This window comes from Protopterus annectens, chromosome 6.part0 (assembly GCF_019279795.1).
Source record: "Protopterus annectens isolate FY-2018-M chromosome 6.part0, PAN1.0, whole genome shotgun sequence".
Classification (NCBI taxonomy): domain Eukaryota; kingdom Metazoa; phylum Chordata; order Ceratodontiformes; family Protopteridae; genus Protopterus; species Protopterus annectens.
This window is the reverse complement of record NC_056737.1, coordinates 1,518,605,506-1,518,622,614: the sequence shown is the minus strand read 5'-3', so window position 1 is coordinate 1,518,622,614 and position 17,109 is coordinate 1,518,605,506. Positions and strand designations below refer to the sequence as shown.

General features: G+C 44.4%; 1 protein-coding gene across 6 annotated transcripts in view; it reads left to right on the top strand.

Annotated features, from left to right (window-relative positions):
- INSIG2 (insulin induced gene 2) overlaps positions 1-17,109 on the top strand; it is an 858,026-nt gene that overhangs the window by 506,563 nt on the left and 334,354 nt on the right. For all 6 annotated transcript variants that reach the window (XM_044074983.1, XM_044074982.1, XM_044074981.1 and 3 more), the window contains one exon: positions 17,010-17,109. This exon is cut by the window's right edge and continues 67 nt beyond it. In XM_044074983.1, coding sequence (XP_043930918.1) covers positions 17,010-17,109 — 100 coding nt within the window. The remainder of the gene's footprint in view (positions 1-17,009) is intronic.

Sequence of the window (17,109 nt, the reverse complement as noted above, 5' to 3'; positions counted from 1 at the left end):
CATTTCATTCTAAGCTTGCTATTAGTGACATTTGTGCTGCGGCTACATGGTCTTACCCGCACACCTTCATTTCCCACTACAAATTAGATGTGGCATCTAGAGGACGAGCTTCATTTGGTTCCACAGTGCTCAGGAGTGTTTTCCAATGAGCCACCCGGGATTTAGGTGCTAGGGACGCTGTCCCATCAGTACAGAATGTAGGAGATAGGATCACATAACATCTTTTAGTTATGTACTCACCATAACTTCAGATGTTTGGGATCCATCTCGCCACATTCCTAATAACCCACCCTCCTTCCCCTTCCTTGGAGATCAGAGGATATCAGAAGGTCCGAATCCTGTTGTTTCATCTTGAAACATCTAACAAATTTATATAATCAAGTTGTGCATGTGTGCATGAATGCGGACAAACAAGATCTGGGGGATTAGTGGTGGTGCATCCTGGGATAAAGATAGCTCAGCCAATAAGAGGCCTCGCTCTATAGCATAAGCTTGCCGAGTCGGAGCCGAGGGATCGGCTCCGAGCCCATCAGTACAGAATGTAGGCGAGATGGATCCCAAACATCTGAAGTTATGGTGAGTACATAACTAAAAGTTTAAGTAGCAAGAAGTCTCAAACCTCTCAAAACCAAAGACATTTCAAGTCTGAATGGCTATTTGAGAGACAGTGTGAACCCTTCACCCTGGCCCCTTTTGTTTTCCAGTAAGTTTGAATCTCCATTTGTCTCTTTGGCAACAGATTGATCTGATGTTGTCATCATCATTCATTCATTCCTCCCTCAATGCATGGGTCTCTGATCCAACCTCTGGTCCGGCTTGGCCACATTTCTTTCAGACTCTTGGATCCAACTCTTGAGGTCCTCCCTTTACCCACAATGCCTCAGCCCCATTTTATGTCAGATCTCATTTGCCGCTGTTACACTACAGACATGGTTCACTCTCTGTCGAGCTATGGGTGTTGATGTTCATGTTTCATTGTTGCATTCCTGACTATTGGGATTTCCTGCCATGAAAGCCCTTGGCCAGCCCGACTCCCAGAGAAAAATTCCCCTCCTACCTAGTCTGGCAGATGTCGTAACCGACCTCAGTGTGCTTGGGTATATAGAGATCCAGCTGACATCATGATGTCAGTTTTTTCATATCATCAGTTTTTTCTTCCCATCAGAGCCTGAAGCAGTGTTTTAGTGCGTCGGTCAATCCTCACCAGAAAGAAGACTTTGGAAGGATAAGAACCCCATTGGGGAACTCTTTTTCTCTTGCTTTAGCTCATGTCAGATAAGATGTACAATTGTTTCTGCTGTGGTAAGCAGATCCCACACAGTGACTTCCATAATGTGTCACCTGTTTAGGCCTAGATCAGTATGCCCCAGTTGCCGTTTTTGTGCCCATTTTAGTTCCAGGATGATTAGACATAGGGCCGAGATCTTGGCTAGATTCTTTAGTCTCAAATCTACTCCTCGGTATCCGATAGTGTTTGCCCATCATCCAGAGATTAAACAGACCAGGCATAAGAGAGAAAAAGATAAGAGACCCAAACTTAGGCCCTTGGATGACAACCATTTTCCTTCTGTTTATCTTTCAAGGCTTGTCATCATTGAAGAAGGCAAGGCGCTTTCACAGCTGCCTTCTGTGTCTGAGGTGGTGGAGAAAGACCTTTGTTGAGACCTGTTAAGAGTCTGACATGCCATCATGTATCGTTACTTCTGCACAGGCCTTGCTTTCAGATCTTTGGCTGCATCCAAGGCCAGGCCATTCAGCAGGCCTCTGCTTTTGTCAAGCTCTGAGTGTAGTTTCTTCACCTTTTCTGTAAGTAAAAAGTAGATTTTTTTCTTTCTTTTTTAGATATACTTCTGCTGCATCTCACCCTATCCTCCCTTTCCAGTGTGTTTGCTTTCTCTGCAGTAGGTTTTGGATTCACTTTCTTCCTTCCCCCTTGCTGTCGGGTACTTCTCGTTACCATTGCTGGTGACGTATTTCCCATTCCCTTTGACTAAAATTTTCTTACCTGTTTTTATGGTAGTTATTTAATACCATTGCTAGCATTCTGTACTTTTTCTTTATTAGTAAAAATAAAAAAGCTAAAAACTCTTTTTTTTCTTTGCCCTTTCTTGCTTAGATGGCTGAAAAGCCAACAAGTTTCAAAAAATTAATTTCCTTTGGACATAAAATACCCAACTCTGATGCCCACTTGGGAGTGTGTTTATTGTTTAGGAGCAGCCCATCTTGAAGCTCATTGTCAGATCTGTGTGGATTTCTCAGGCCTTAGCAGTCAACACAGTATTTTGGCTCTGAAGGGATTATTGCCTGCTTCTGTTCCTTCCTCTTCAGCTTCCTTTCCAGGGGCTCAGCTCCCCACCAAGAAGTCTGTCAGCTTCGGAATCTATGGAGCATAGAAAATGCACTCCTGTCCGGCCTCCAACATCTGCTCCTGCCTTGAAGCCCTTGCCAAACAATGTAAGCATTCGGATCTGACTTCTTAGGATCCGACAGCAGGGATGTCCAAGTTTCCTCGGCCTCAAAGTCCCCATTTCTCTCCAGAGTCAATAGGCTCCCATCTGCATTCTTACAAGAGACACCCAAAAGATTGTCCAGGCCTCTGTCTACTTCATCATCTATCAGATCCTCCCAAAGTCTCTCTGACACAGTTGCAGATAAGATGATGAGGAAGTTCCTCAGAGCTCAGATCCAGATGGGCTTTTACCATCCATTTCCCATCAGATCCGTGAGCCTTCAATCTGTATCCCATACCATTGTATCTCCTTCACCGGTCTGACCAGAAAATTTCAGAGCCCCTCAGATCCAAGAGTCCCAAGAGTAGAAGAGTCTGATCTGAAGACAGCTACATCTTCGATTCCAACTGTGTCCCTGACTCGTTCAGCGCTGATCCCCCTAGAGCAGGATGAGTCTTGGAGCTGAAGCATCAGCTCCGGATCTGAGGGGATGCCTTCAACTCTAAGGTTTACAGAGCCATCACTTCCTCTCAGAATCTCTGTGTTAGACAGCTTGGGTCCAACTCCTTCCTCACAGCAGAAGCCTAGGCAAGGCCAGAGGTTGGTAGCTCTTGGAGTTATGGCTCTAGTGAGGCTGACAACAGCTTCTGTCAGTTCTTCTGCTTTTGATGTGGTGGAGAGGGCTTTCTCTAACACCAGAGTTGATTCTACTCTTGCATCTTTAGGTCCTACCTCCATCCCTCCTTTCGATCAGACTTCTGAGCCTCATCAACCTATCACTCAGAGACAGCCAGCCTGTATGAGCTTCCAGGCAGTTCTTGCACAGGAACTTCCCTGTCTTCTGATAACTCTTCAGATCATCCCACTGAGGAGGTCCCTGGAAGACGTTGTGTGAAAGGAGGCACATAGATTCCCCTCAGGAGTCTTTGACTGGAGAGACCAACTTCGATGAAGGGGAGGGGTCCCTAAGATCTGTACTGGAAGACATCTCCTTTGGAGACATTGCAGAGATCCTCAGCCAGAAAGATGGATGGTCTTCTGCTCCCCCTTCCCAGGAGGAGTCTGTGTTCCCAGAAGCCTTTGGGTCCATCCCATGTATGTCTTGGGTTACCCCTCCGATAGATTATCTTGTCTCTTGCTGGGCATGGAAGGAACCAGATACCATGGAATCAATTCCCTGTTCCCTAGAAAAATTTCTTGCTGCACCCAAGGATATGCCTCTTTGGAGTAAGGGAGTTCCAGTGAATGCCATGATTGTAGTGGCAGCCACCAAAAAGGAGTTAGATGAAAAAAGTTCTACTGTTCCTCCTCCTAATAGAGAGTCCAGGACAATGGACAGGTTTGGAAAGTGCATTTACTCCTTAACGACGTTTGCTCTATGATCATTTATCTACTTGGCACATTTTACCAGATTGCAGAGCGACTTGATTAAAAAGTCTATTCCTGGGTCCATGTCATTGGAGAGCTTAGAGTTTTCTTCACAGCTGGACTCCCTTCAATCAGTTTCCAGTGCATCCTTCAGGTTAGTCTCTCATGCAGCAGAGGGTTCCTCACGGGTAGCCAGTTCAGGCATAGCCATCAGGAGACATGTTGGATGCACTTTTGTGACTTTGCAGAGCCTTTTAAGTCTTCTTTTATCAATGCTCTCTTTGGTGAATATTCCTTGTTTTGCCTCCCAGTAAAAGAAACACTCTCCAGTAGTGAACAAAATAGAAGTGCCTTGTCTGTAGTGGAAATCCATTTTTCTACCCCCACAGAGATCCTTCTCCAGGAATCAGTGCAGTGGATAAAAAAATGGTGATGTTCTTCCTGTTTCGCTGTTGCAGTCATCACATTTGGGTTATCCCTGCCAGAGTAGCCCTCGGCTGGTCCGAATACCAGAGACTTAGTATTTCTGTGTCAGTTGCTGTTGCTTGAGGACTGACGTCAGGTCGTCAGTGGTATAAAGTAAGGCAGCCGACTCAATTACATCAGTCTTTCTTGCTGTGGAGCGCGAAGCAGAAGCAGATTGCACCAGTGCCGGTCGGCCGCTACCTGAGTTTTTGTCACCGAATTGAAGTTGAAGTCTTATAAATCTAAATAGCCCATTGGGAATCCTTTTTTCTTGCACTAACCGATGTCAGAAAGAGTTAATAATTGTCTCGTCTGTGGAAAGCAAATACCACACAGAGACTTCCATTCTTACTGCATCACTTGTTTAGGCCCAGACCACGATATCCCCCCTTATCGCTTTTGTGCTTTGTTCAATGCCAGAACAATCCATCGTTGGGCCCGTGTTGTAACCAGATATTTTTGTTTACAGTTCTCAAATTCCAATATGGCTTCAGTAAGCCATCTGGCAGCAGATCTTCTGAAAAAACTTAGACAGAGACAGACCACACAAGTCCAAACCTTCCAACGACGCTTTCGTTAAGCTAGTCATCAGCTCTCCAGTACTCAGTGAGGTGCTTTTGCTTCAGTTGATTCACAGGCCGCTACCAGGACCCTTTCGGAGTCCGGTGTGCCGCAAAACTCTTCTTCAACTAAGGATCATGTGGTCGTCTCTGCCATGGATGGGTCCGGAGCTGCTGAGCAGGCACCAGCTTCTGAGGAATTCCTTCACACTACCGGATCTCAACACAAACCGATGTCGTCTTTCACGACTACCATTCTTTCAAAAACGACAGAGTTCCTTAGGCCCAGGGTTCGAACCACACCCAAGAAACCGATGATCCACTCTCAGGCGCCTGCTACCTTGCCTCTGTCTCAAATGCTTAAAATGGCAGAAGACCTTATAATGCTGATCAGGGGAAGCCAAGCTACCCCCTCAAAAAGGAAGAGATCTGCCCTGTAGTTTTGTCTGAGTAAGAGTCAGATGAATCTGATGCATCTGACTATGAAGACATGCAACCCCTCTCCACTTATGAGGATTCTAATGCAGAGGACTCGATTCCTTCAGGCACTATCCCAGAGGATTTTTCCTTTGGGGGAAACCCTGCATACTTTAAGGGAGCATTTCCATTGGGAGAGTCAGGACTACCCTCAGTCTAAAAAGAGACTCAGGAAATTCCTAGATCTTCCACAGCACAGACCATTGGCCATCCCCCCAGTCCTGGATGTTGTGGAGGATGCTTTCCTTGAATCCAACTTGACTCCTGATGCCCTACCTCCTGCTTCCAGAAAGCCAGACTGGTACTGTAGAGTACCTGACTCACACAAATATCTTTTTAAAAATCCAACAGCTGACCCTGAGGTCATTTCCCAAGGGCCAAAAGGGATTAAGGCAACCTCTACTAAGAATCCCACCCCCTCAAACAGGGATTCCCGAGCTTTGGACAGATAGGGTACAAAAGTATACACCTCAGCTACTCTTGCTATCAGAGCCCTAAATTGTCAGTTTCTTATGTCCAGTTTGGCTCCTAGGAAAATTATTTGTTGGGATGGCAGTAGTCTTGATTTTTGAATGTTGACTGTGTATCCCAAAACCTTTAGTAAGCGAATGACATAGTTCAAGTTTCTTATCAAGGCTTGCTTGATGTCCGCTTGTATAAGGCAGTCGTCCAGGTAAGGGTATATTTGTATCCCCTGGAGTCTGCAGTGTGCAATTACTGATGCCAGGCATTTCGTGAATACTCTGGGCGCAGTAGATAAGCCAAAAGGCAATGCTGAGAATTGATAATGCTCTGACCCTGCAAGAAATCTGAGGTATATTCTGCAACTGTGTCTGATTGGGACATGCAGGTATGCCTCCTTGAGGTCCAAAGTAACCAGCCAAGACCCCTTGCCCAGCATGGGAAGAAGTTGCTGTAATGTCAGCATTTTGAATTTTGGCACAATGAGAAAAGTGTTTAGAGCGGACAAATCCAGTATAGGTCTCCATTGCTTTTCTTTTCTTGGAACAAGGAACAGTCTTGAGTAGAATCCCTGGCCTTGTTCCTGAGGAGGAACCTTTTCTATTGCTTTGATTTGTAGCAACTTTGAAACTTGTATGAGTGCCTCTGCCCTTTGATTTTGTGGCAGGTTTGGCATGCCTTGTCTTGTTGGTAAGGTATGGAAGTGGAACCTGTAACCTTTGTCTATTATGTCCAGAATCCATTTGTCCTTTGTTAAAACGTGCCAATTTTTTGAAAATAAAGATAATTTTCCGCCTAAAGGTGCTTCTCTTTGAGCCTTGGTCGGCGGTGTCAAAGTCAAGTCATTGTGATTGTCCCTGTGGAGCAGTAGAAGACCCAGCGCCACTTCTCTAATTAGTCGGTTGCCATTGGCGGCCCCTGTAGGAACCTCGGTATTGTCCTCTACCTCGAGCACGCCTGTTTTTTCCCCTTTGGAACTTGTCAGTGTCTGGAAAGGACCAATTCTTCGAAGGCCAATTCCTGTTGAACCTTGGTGGCTGAACCTGGAGGAAATCTTTAACTGTTTGTACTGATTTAGCCTTTTCCTCAATTGATTTCAACACATCCTGAGCATTAGCACCAAATAGCTTGTGTTTTTCCAGAGGTGCATCTAGAAGCTTTACTTTAACATGATCTGGCAATGCCTGTTCTTTCAACCAAGCATGTCACGATGACGGCCCCTGTCATAGCTGCCCTACATGAAGCTTCCAATGCATCATAACCACACTGAAGAAAATGATTGCTAACCTGCTGAGTATTATGAACCAAATCCTGCAAAGCCTTTCTATCTAAAGGCTCAGGAGAGGCTAACTTTTTCTGCAAATTATCCATCAAGAAATCCTGATACTGAAACATATGAAAAAGACAGTTTAGTGCCCTCATGGCAAGGGTGGTTGAGGTATAAACTTTTTTGCCCCACCTCTCCAGGGACCTAGATTCCCTGTCTGCGGGCAAAGGATTTTTGGCCGTGGAAGTGGCCACTCCTTTGGGCCCCTGGGAAATAGTTTCTAGATCAACAGAATGGGCCTTAAAGAGATGCTTATGAGTTTCAGGAACCCTGTAATATCTGTCTGGCTTGACAGGAGCAGGAGGGAGAGAATCAGGAGAAACACTCGAGTCTGAATACACATCATCCAATACACATCTGTGCTAGGGTAACTTAAGGAAAGTACGAAGCCTTTTCCTGGAGTCGGAGAATTCCTGGCCCTGCCACTGAAAGTGCTCTCTCATGGAGTGGAGAATTTCCCCGAAAGAAATATCCTCAGGAGGAGAGGCAGAGGGAATAGATTCATCAGCATCAGAATCCTCGTAGGCCCGGAAGAATTCTTCCTGGGAATCTGAATGGCCTGAGTCACCAGAGGCTTCATCTGAGGAAAAGGTATCTGTCTGCTCAACCCTAGGCCTTTTGTCTGCAGGCGGCTGAGAACCTCTGTGTGGATGAGCCTGAGAGCCTCTGATTAAAGAAATTAGATCTGCAGCTAAAGTCATGATCTGTTCATCAGAAGTGGGACCCTGGTAAAAAGATTTAGGAGGGTGAGACTTAGCCTGGCTGGCAGCCTTAGCACATGTGTAGGCCTTGATGGACATAGGCACTGGAGGCCTAGCTGCCCCACGTACAGGAGTAACTTTTTCCACCGGTGTGGTGTCAGGCAAGTCTTGGGCTGCGGTTTCAGGAGGAAAATCAACAACCGGCACTGGGGAAGCCTCCGGGACCGAAGTGTGCGGTAAAGTGGTGTCGTCGATCTGGAGCGGTTGAAATACCACCTCCGAAGAGACCGATGCACTCGCGGTAGGTTTTGGCATGGTGTCGGTGGAAGTCGCGGGCCGAGAATGTCGGTCCCGGTCCTTCCGTTTTTTGGAAATATGTATTGTCGGTTGTTCCGACGGCATGATATAGGAGTAATTTTCCCCAAAAAAGTCTTCAGCAAATTCTGCCCAGTGCCTGAGTGTGCGCTTATTGAAGCAAGCACAGGCAGCACAGGCCGAGACGTCGTGGTCTGGGCCAAGGCAGGGAAGGCAGTAAGAATGGAAGTCCTTATGAGGTATTTGTTTACCACAAGACAAACAGTTATTAACTTTTGCAGTTATATCTGACATCGGCTGAGGCAAGAAAAGGTTCCCCATCGGGGTACTTAGCTTTTTGATGACTTCGGTAACTGAAAACACAGGAGCTGGCCGACCGGCACTTGCGAACTGCTTCTGCTTCGGGCACCGCGCAGCAAGAAAGACTGAAGAAGATGGCGCCGACTGATGCTTTTATACCCCAGCCGCTCTGACGTCGGGGAAGAGGAGACATCAGCCGACGCCGGACCCAGACTTTGGAATCCGGCCGACCGAAGGGCTGCCTGAGGCAGGACAACCCATATGTAAGGACTGCAGTTGCATTCTTGAAGGACATCTACATTTATGGTAGGTACAAAACTGTACTTTCCTTATGCTGAAATTTCAGCAACATAGCTTGGAACTCCTTAAACAAAAAATGTTTTACTTTCCTGCGTGGGCAAAGATTTACAAGACTTAATGCATTCTGCAAGTCAAGTAACTAAACACACTTTGCACTGTGGTTTTGACGCCCTAGAAGCTTCTTGCAGGGCAGCAGTCACTGGATCTGTCATTAGAAGACATGCATGGCTTAAGGAACACCCTCTGCCATACCATGTCAAATTAAATTGTTGGATGCCCCCCCTTGCACAAAGATAACTTATTTGGCACTAAGGCAGAAGAGGTCTTAAAAAATGGAAGAAAAAGCAAAATCTATTCAAACAGTTAAGGATTTCTTACAGGTCCAGCCCCCTAGGTTCAGCAGGCATAAACCAGCCCAGACTAGGCCCCGTGGAAATAGACACCCCGGACAGCAGCCCCAGGGAATGCAGAGATCTAAGTAGTGGACTGCCTCCACTTCAAAACCAGGGAGTTCTAAGCCACCCCCATATGGTAAGAACGCACAATGACTCCCCCCACCACCCACCCACCCACACCCTCTGCCCATCTTCACTTACCCCTAGGAGGAAAACTCTCCTTTCACTCATACACCTGGGCCACCATTACCAAGGATCAATGGGTTCTGAGCATTGTGCCTCAGGGTTACAAATTTTCCTTCTACATCCTTCCAACACCAAAAGGGTTCCCAGGTCTACTGCCAAATCAGTGGGCAGAGGCTCAAAAGCAAATCCTTTCCCTGCTCTCTATGAGGGCAGTAGAGCACGTTCCTGCATAACAGATAGGCCAAGGCTTCTACTCCAGGCTTTTTCTGGTGCCCAGAAAAGATTTATCCACTCTAAACACCTTCCTGGTGATCCCAAAATTCAAAATGCTCACACTCCAGCAACTGCTACCCATGCTCTCCAAGGATGCTTGGCTAGCCACCCTAGATCTAAAAGAGGCCTACCTACACATTCCTGTAAGAGAATCATGCAGGAAATATCTCCGTTTCAGGGCAGGATCTCAACACTTTCAGTTCTCTGCGCTTCCCTTTGGCTTATATACTGCTCCCAGAGTTTTCACAAACTGTCTGGCTCCGGCCATTGCCTTTTGCAGACACAGAAATATTCAAATTTACCCATACTTGGATGACTGCCTTATTCAGGCAGACAGACAGGAAAAACTACTCAAGCATCTGGCCTTTGTAAAGTCCCTGCTAACATCCCTAGAGTATGCAATCAACGAAAAGAAATCCAGACAGGTGCCCACCCAAAGGATAATCATCCTGGGAGCAAGTCTGGACACAACATCCCAGATGGCATACCTTGCACCAGAGAAATCGATTTTTCTGACAACCTACTTCTCTCAACTAGCCACCAGGCCCCAGCTATTGCAAGGAAGATCCTGCAAGCTCTGAGGTTCATGGCATCTTGCATACTACTCATTCCATATGCCAGACTGCATATGAGGAAAATTCAGTGGTACCTAAAGAGGCTTTGGTGTCAACACTCTCAAGACCTGGAAACTCTTCTACCTATAATTCCTTGCCTCAAAAAGGAACTTCTTTGGTGGGCAACACCATGCTCTCACAACGAGGGACTACCCTTCTCTCCATGCCCAGCCGCCCAGACCCTCACCACAGACTCATCAGACTACGTTTGGGATGCACACCTGGATGGCAGGTGCATACAGGCCAGTGGAGCCCACAGCAAATCCCTCTGCAAATCAGTCAAAAACAGATGATGGCTGTGCAGCACACCTTGATAGCTTTCAAACCCCTTCTCTCTCCAGAGGTTCTTTTGATCAAAACAGACAACAGCACTGTGAGCAAGCAGGGAGAGACTCAGTCCTACTCTCTGTGCAGGCTGGCCATGATCCAGCCTATTCCATGCAAATACACCTGTTAGCACAATACCTTCCAGGTTCTCTCAACTCTCTGGTAGACCAATTAAGCAGAAACCTTCTGGACCCACGAGTGGCAACTCAACAGAAGTACCTTCACCCTAATAACTCAGAAATGGGGAACCCCGAAGGTCGACCTCTTTGCCTCCCACACCAACCATCAGCTCAGCAATTTCTGCATCAGGGAGCATCACTGCATGGCTTGGAAAGTGGATGCCCTGTCCTTCCCCTGGGTCAGTCTGTCAGTCTATGCCTTTCCTCCCCTGCCTCTCATCCCCAGGGGTACTGCTCAAAATAAGGGAGAAGTTAGACCTCTCTGCTGCATCTCTGAACAATCAACTGGCAAAATTCTGTTCTAGGACTCCATGCAAAAAGGTCTGGAAGACAGTTGCTTTTTCTTTTCTTTAGGCAGGAATGTTTCATTATGCCTTTCCACTAATATCCTGGGTACTTCTGAAGATTCAGAAGGAATTCCCAAGAGATTTTTGTGGTGACTCCCTTCTGGCTCAGGCAACCGTTCTTTTGAAAATGACCAGTGGTGATTACCACATGCTTCCTCACAGAATGGATCTACTCACTCAAGCCCAGAGATGCTTCATACACCCTTGCATCAATCGTCTTCAGTTGACTGCCTGGATGATAGGGTCTTAATTCATTTTAGGTACCAGTTTTCTGATTGTGTGCAGCAGGTACTAATGGTGGTAAGAAGGCCTGTTACTAGAAATCTAATATTAGCAAATAGGAAAAGTTTTCTAATTGGTGTAAAAAACAGCCAGCACTCATTCAGGGCTTGTTCTCTGGTTTTATAACTGTTCTCTGGTCTCACAATGTCTGTGAGTTACTGTCATATGGTCTTTCTTATTCCTATATCAGGGTTCATTTATTGACCATTTTAACATGCCTGCCCATAGATCGCCCTCTTTCAAGGCAGTCTCATGTTAAACTATTCTCAAGAGGTTTTGTATAAGAGGCCTCTCAAGTAAACCAGTGACCCCTCCTTGATCTTAATTTTGTGTTTAGAGAAGCTTACACTTCTTGATTTGAACCAGCTAATCTGGCAAGGAGAGCAGTTTTACTGATTACAATAAACCTGTGCAAGAAGGGTTTCTTAAGTGTTTACTTTAAGCCAAATTGTCAATCTCCTCACTTCCTGTACTGAGCCTAAAAATGAGGGAGAAATTATGCTCCATGCCATGGATGTCCACAAACAACTCTGGTACTATCCTGACAGAACTAAATCTTTCATATCTTCCAATCAGTTGTTCATTCCTTGTGAAGGTAAGAAGGGGCAGCCTCTTTGAAAATGGGCTATTTCCAAATGGTTGTTTAAGACTATCATCTTTTGTTATATTCACCATTACAAATCTTTTCCAGGCAGGGCTAAGGCCCACTCCACCAGGGCCTTGGCTTCATCTGTGGCTTTTTGGAAAGGGTTGTATTCTAGACGCTGCTACTTTGTCCTCTAAACATACCTGTGCAAAGCACTATAAGCTTGATTCCTTCCCCAAGTGTAGATCAAGCTTTGCTAGGACCTTTCTTCAGGGTCTCCTTGACCCTTTTTCCTCCTCCTCCTCCTCCCCCCAAATATAGTTTAACTGTGGTAATCTACTCATATAGCTAAGGGTTCTTCAGCAATGATCAATATGAAGAACAGTATAGTTGTGTAAGCTGAACTTGATGTTCAAATGATTACTGCTGCAGTAGCCACTGCCCCCGCCCACCCTTTTTTTTTCCCCCCAAAGTGACTGGATTTTTTGTTATGCCTAGCTTTGTCCTTTGAGGGCTTACCCTCCATCCTTCTGCTGGCTGGAACGTTCTGAAAGTCTTTACACCAAACTTGTCTTGTAGTCAGCTCAACTCAGGCTGCTTAGGTTTGGGCATGTGCAAGGTGCTTTGACGCTTTGGAAACTGTCCGGCTGTTATATACCTGTAAGGATATAAGTCATATAGCTAAGGCTACTGCAACAGTGATCATTCAAGCTTCTACTGTTATAGCATGTTCATCTTACACAACTGTACTGTCTTTGTAGTTGGCTTCCCTCGCTTCTTGTTTAAAAAGGAAAAGGGCTTCTTTTTCAAACTCCCTGCCTGATATTGAAAGGTTGGGCTAGATTCTGCCTCTTGTGTGCTCTCCTAAGAGTGTCATAGTCTTAATAAAATATTTCTTCAGATCCTTTAGTAGAATAAATCTCATTTTCAGTCACTATAGACTGGATGAAGGACCTCCTTCAGGGAGAAGGATAATTACTTTGAGGCTAAAAGAAGTTGTTTTGATCTTTTGTAGGTAGTGACACTCGACTGCTTGGGCCATTCATCTTGTAATTGATGCTCTATAGGATGCCTTTAATGCCACATGCACTTTGCCTGACAAGCCCCTGCACCCAAGAAACCTTGACGGGCTTTACAAGGTACCATGGTTGCACAAGATCCTTTTTCACAAACTTGTGTGTGATTTCCTTAGCCAGAAATCCTACAGTTTGCAGCTAGTAATCGTGTGGAAGTGTCTTTAGCATGTATGGTATGAAAAGTTTGTACTTCCACAGTTACATTCAAGACTGTCAACTGTCAGGCGCATGTGGGAAATTATCTGCTGGCCTCTTTTGCTGACATGAACAAGGCAGTTGCTGAGTTAGCCTCTTCATACATTAAATCCTCACTACTCCACATCAGCAGAAACATTATATAAACACTTTTCTTACACTTAATGACTTGTGTCACAGAAGAAATTATGCTGTGTCCTGAGCAGCTGTTGATAGTTATGCTTGTAGATATGCTTGACTTAGATTCCGAAATCTGCCAGAAGATGTTAAGGCGCAGATTCTTCATGCCCCTTGAACGAGTAACTACTGTTTGTACCTGTTCATCTGAAGTTTTGAAAAAGATTTGACGAGAGTGAGAAACTCCTGTTAGGAGTCAAACAGATCAAACAGATTTTTCAAGCTTCTATTCATGAGTGGAGTAGGAATTACCCTTCTAGTCCTGGGTCCTTCTGCAGGAAACCTTTAAGAACATCCTAATAGAAAGCTGGGAAACAATGGGAGGGACTGCCCAGGCCCAAGGGCAGTCCAAGAAAAATGCCTGTGTTTTTCTTCCAACTCCCTCCCCACCATGACCACCCTCTAAATCTGACAGGCAACCTTTCTGTCTTCCACTCAGGAATTAGATTACAAGTGTTGCATGGATACAGTTGACAATGGGACTTCTCCCTTCAAACCTAGAGTTCCAGATTCTCAAATAGAAAAAAGGGGACATTTATACTGGAGTTGCCAGTCTTAACTCTTTGTAAAAGTTTCAACTCAGTCTTTTCCTCTAATTCCTGCTATGTGTTTTTGGTCATTCTGGACCTAAAAGACGTTGGGCAACACATACCCATTCACAGAAGCGTCAAACTTTTAAGGTTTTCTGTTTCACATTTTTCAGTTCCCTTCACTGGCCTTTGTGAATATGTTTGGAGTCATGCAAAAACTGTGTTGAAAACCAATAATTGCTTTCTGCTGACTGGTAGGCATTCACATTATCCTGTAGTAAAACAATTTGCTTATTTTTGCAGACTCTTTTTCAAGACTGTCAGAAATCTCTGTTTTTTTGTCAGGAATCTATTTCACAACCTAGGGTTTCAGATCAGTTTTATCTCTTAAATTCTTTCTCATAGAATCAAATTTTTAGGTTGTCTGTTAGACCCATTTCTAATGATGGTATATCTTCCTCTAGAATAAGACAATTTTATCACATCCAGTTCCTGAAGTTTTCAAGACAAATAATGACCGTCTTAAGGGAATTTGTCAGGATTCTTGGATATATGGCTTTCACTATCCTGATGATTCCACCAACCAAATTACACAAGAAAAATACAGTGGTTTCATAAGTCAGTATGGATTCAGCACCAAAGCCCTTTTCTTTCCAATTTCCAGTGTTTCTTTTTGTCAGAAAAGTACTGGTGGGCAGACTACTGAATCCTTGTCTTTCAATTTCTCCTAAAGAGCCATTCAGTCAGTAACCATGCTTCACACTTTGTGGGTGGGATCCAAATAAATCTAACTACAGAGTCCTTTATACCAACATTTCAAGGAAAAGAAAACACAACATATCAAGTAAATGATTGCCTTTCTGAATGCATTAAAGACCTGGAATCACTTGTCGACTCCAGGATCTCTTCTGGTAATCTGACACCACCACTGTGATGTGGTATATAAACAAACAAGGGTAGCCAAATCTAGTCCTCCCTCCCCCCAGCAGACTAGCCATGATAGCCTGGAAAGTCCAAAAATTGTATCCCTTCAAGCTGCCTACATTCCATCAGAGCAGTTGTACATTGGGGGTCTTCCATGACATTAAGTGGAGCATTCCACAAATAGATCTGTTTGTTTTCATTCACAACAGACAGCTGAAGAAATTCTGTTCCTGGTCTCCTTGCAAAAAGGCCTGGAAAGACGCATCTTTTCCTTCCCATGGACAAGAAGAGATGAAAGTGTTTTACTGAATTAAATTTACAGTTGGGAAGAACTTGTTTTGCTTTCCTTTTTTGGTTCTTTCGTCTCATGAAAATTGTAAAGGGCAATTGCACAAACTTCCCTACAGAATGGATCTACTCACACAGTACAAGGGATCACGGATCAATCCTAACCTGCAGAACTTACATTTGACTGCTTGGATGATAGAATTTTAATTCAGTTAAGGTCCAGTTTCTCTGAGGACATGCAGCAGGTATTAAAGGGAGGATGAAAACCTACCACTAGAAAAATCCTGTTTAGCCAAATGGAAGAAATGTTCTAGTCAGTGTCACTAGAAGAAGCAGGACCCAAACAAGGCAGAAGCCTCTGTGGGTTCTCCAATGTCTGTGTGAATTGCTCAGTTCAGGCCTTTCTTTTACTGTTTTATAAAAATTACCCTTTTGGCTATTTCTACATGTCTGCCTTTAAATCACCATTTCTTTCTTATTTCAAGTTAAGCAATGTCTGAAAAGTGTTTTGCATATCCATCCATCCACCAAGAAAACTGGTTGCTCCTCCCTGAGATCTTAACTGTTTTTGAAAAGTTCACTTTACCAGCCTTTGATCCAACTCATTGGTCTGGTATGAAATTCTGAAATTGGAAAACTGTTTTTCTTATTGTTGTGGCATCCGCTAAGCAAGCATCTGAGTTGCAGGCTTAGATGGTGGACAAGTCCATCCTCATATTTCATAGGCATGTGCTACCTTTAGGAATTGATCTTTCCTTTTTTGCTGAATGTGATCTCAGAATTTTCTTTGAACCAAAGCATTTACCTCCCTGCGTTCTTTCCTGAAGCCAAAAATAGGGGAAAGAGAATCCTGCCTACTCTGGATGCCAACAGACTGCTCAGGTACTACATTGACAGAAAAAAAAAACAGAGATTTGGACCATCTCTTCATTTCTCTTTATGAAAAAAGGACAACTAGTGTCAAAGCAGACCCTTTCTCAGTGGTTACCCCATCCCATTCCATTCATTTTTGTTATTCCTACCATGGTAAGTCCTACCTCAAATGGCTAGATTTCACTCTATTAAAGCTATAGTTACTTCTAAGGTATTCTGAAAGAGTGGCCTGCAGATCAGCTACTTAGTCTGGGCATGCATTCTTCATATATTACAAGGCTGAGTTTTTTCTAGAGCCAGAACAGGATTTGCTAGATCAGTTTTCCAGGGCTGCTGGACTCTGACCATCAGTTCTGCTTCCTGGCTACCTAGGCTGCAGAAATTGTCCTTTATACATGCATACTACTGCAACAGTGATCTAATGACAAACATAGGACATTTGTGTAAGAAAACTTACCATAACAGTAGGTTTTAAAATAGAAGACTGTTGCAGTACTGTAATCCTCCTCCATCCCCCTTATTTTTGTTTGTTTCTCTCACCTTTCTGGAGATAAATTTTGACTGGTGGGGTTCCCTTTCCCAATGCCTTTCTTTTCTCCCAGCATATAAACTGCCAAATTGGAAACCTGGTCTGGTATTTTTCATATCTCTTTCTTTCTTATAGAGAAAAGAATGTCTGAATAACAGTGCTTCTTTATCTGAATTTATACCAACACACCCTCAAGTTCCCCAAAATGTACACTGTGTGTGGATGGTGCCCAGAAGTTTTGTATACTAGATGGGTATTAGATCCATGGGAGAATACAACCCATATAGCTGCATGCTACTTGCAACAGTGATTGTTTCAAACTTCTGTTATGGTAAGTTTACCTGGACAACTGTACTTTCAGATGACTTTGCTTTGGCTGCACAGAACATTCTCTTTGTTGCAGTATGCTAGTTGTTGCTAAATGCTGTGACTGTTGTATCGAGTCTTTGACACATTAGGTTTTTTAACCCACAATATGAATATTCCTTAACATGTTCTGTAAGAAGGTGGATTTTGCAAACAATATTCAGCTTTCTCTCACACTTGCAGCACTCTCCATTGGACTGTGGTGGACTTTTGATAGGTCACGTAGTGGTTTTGGTC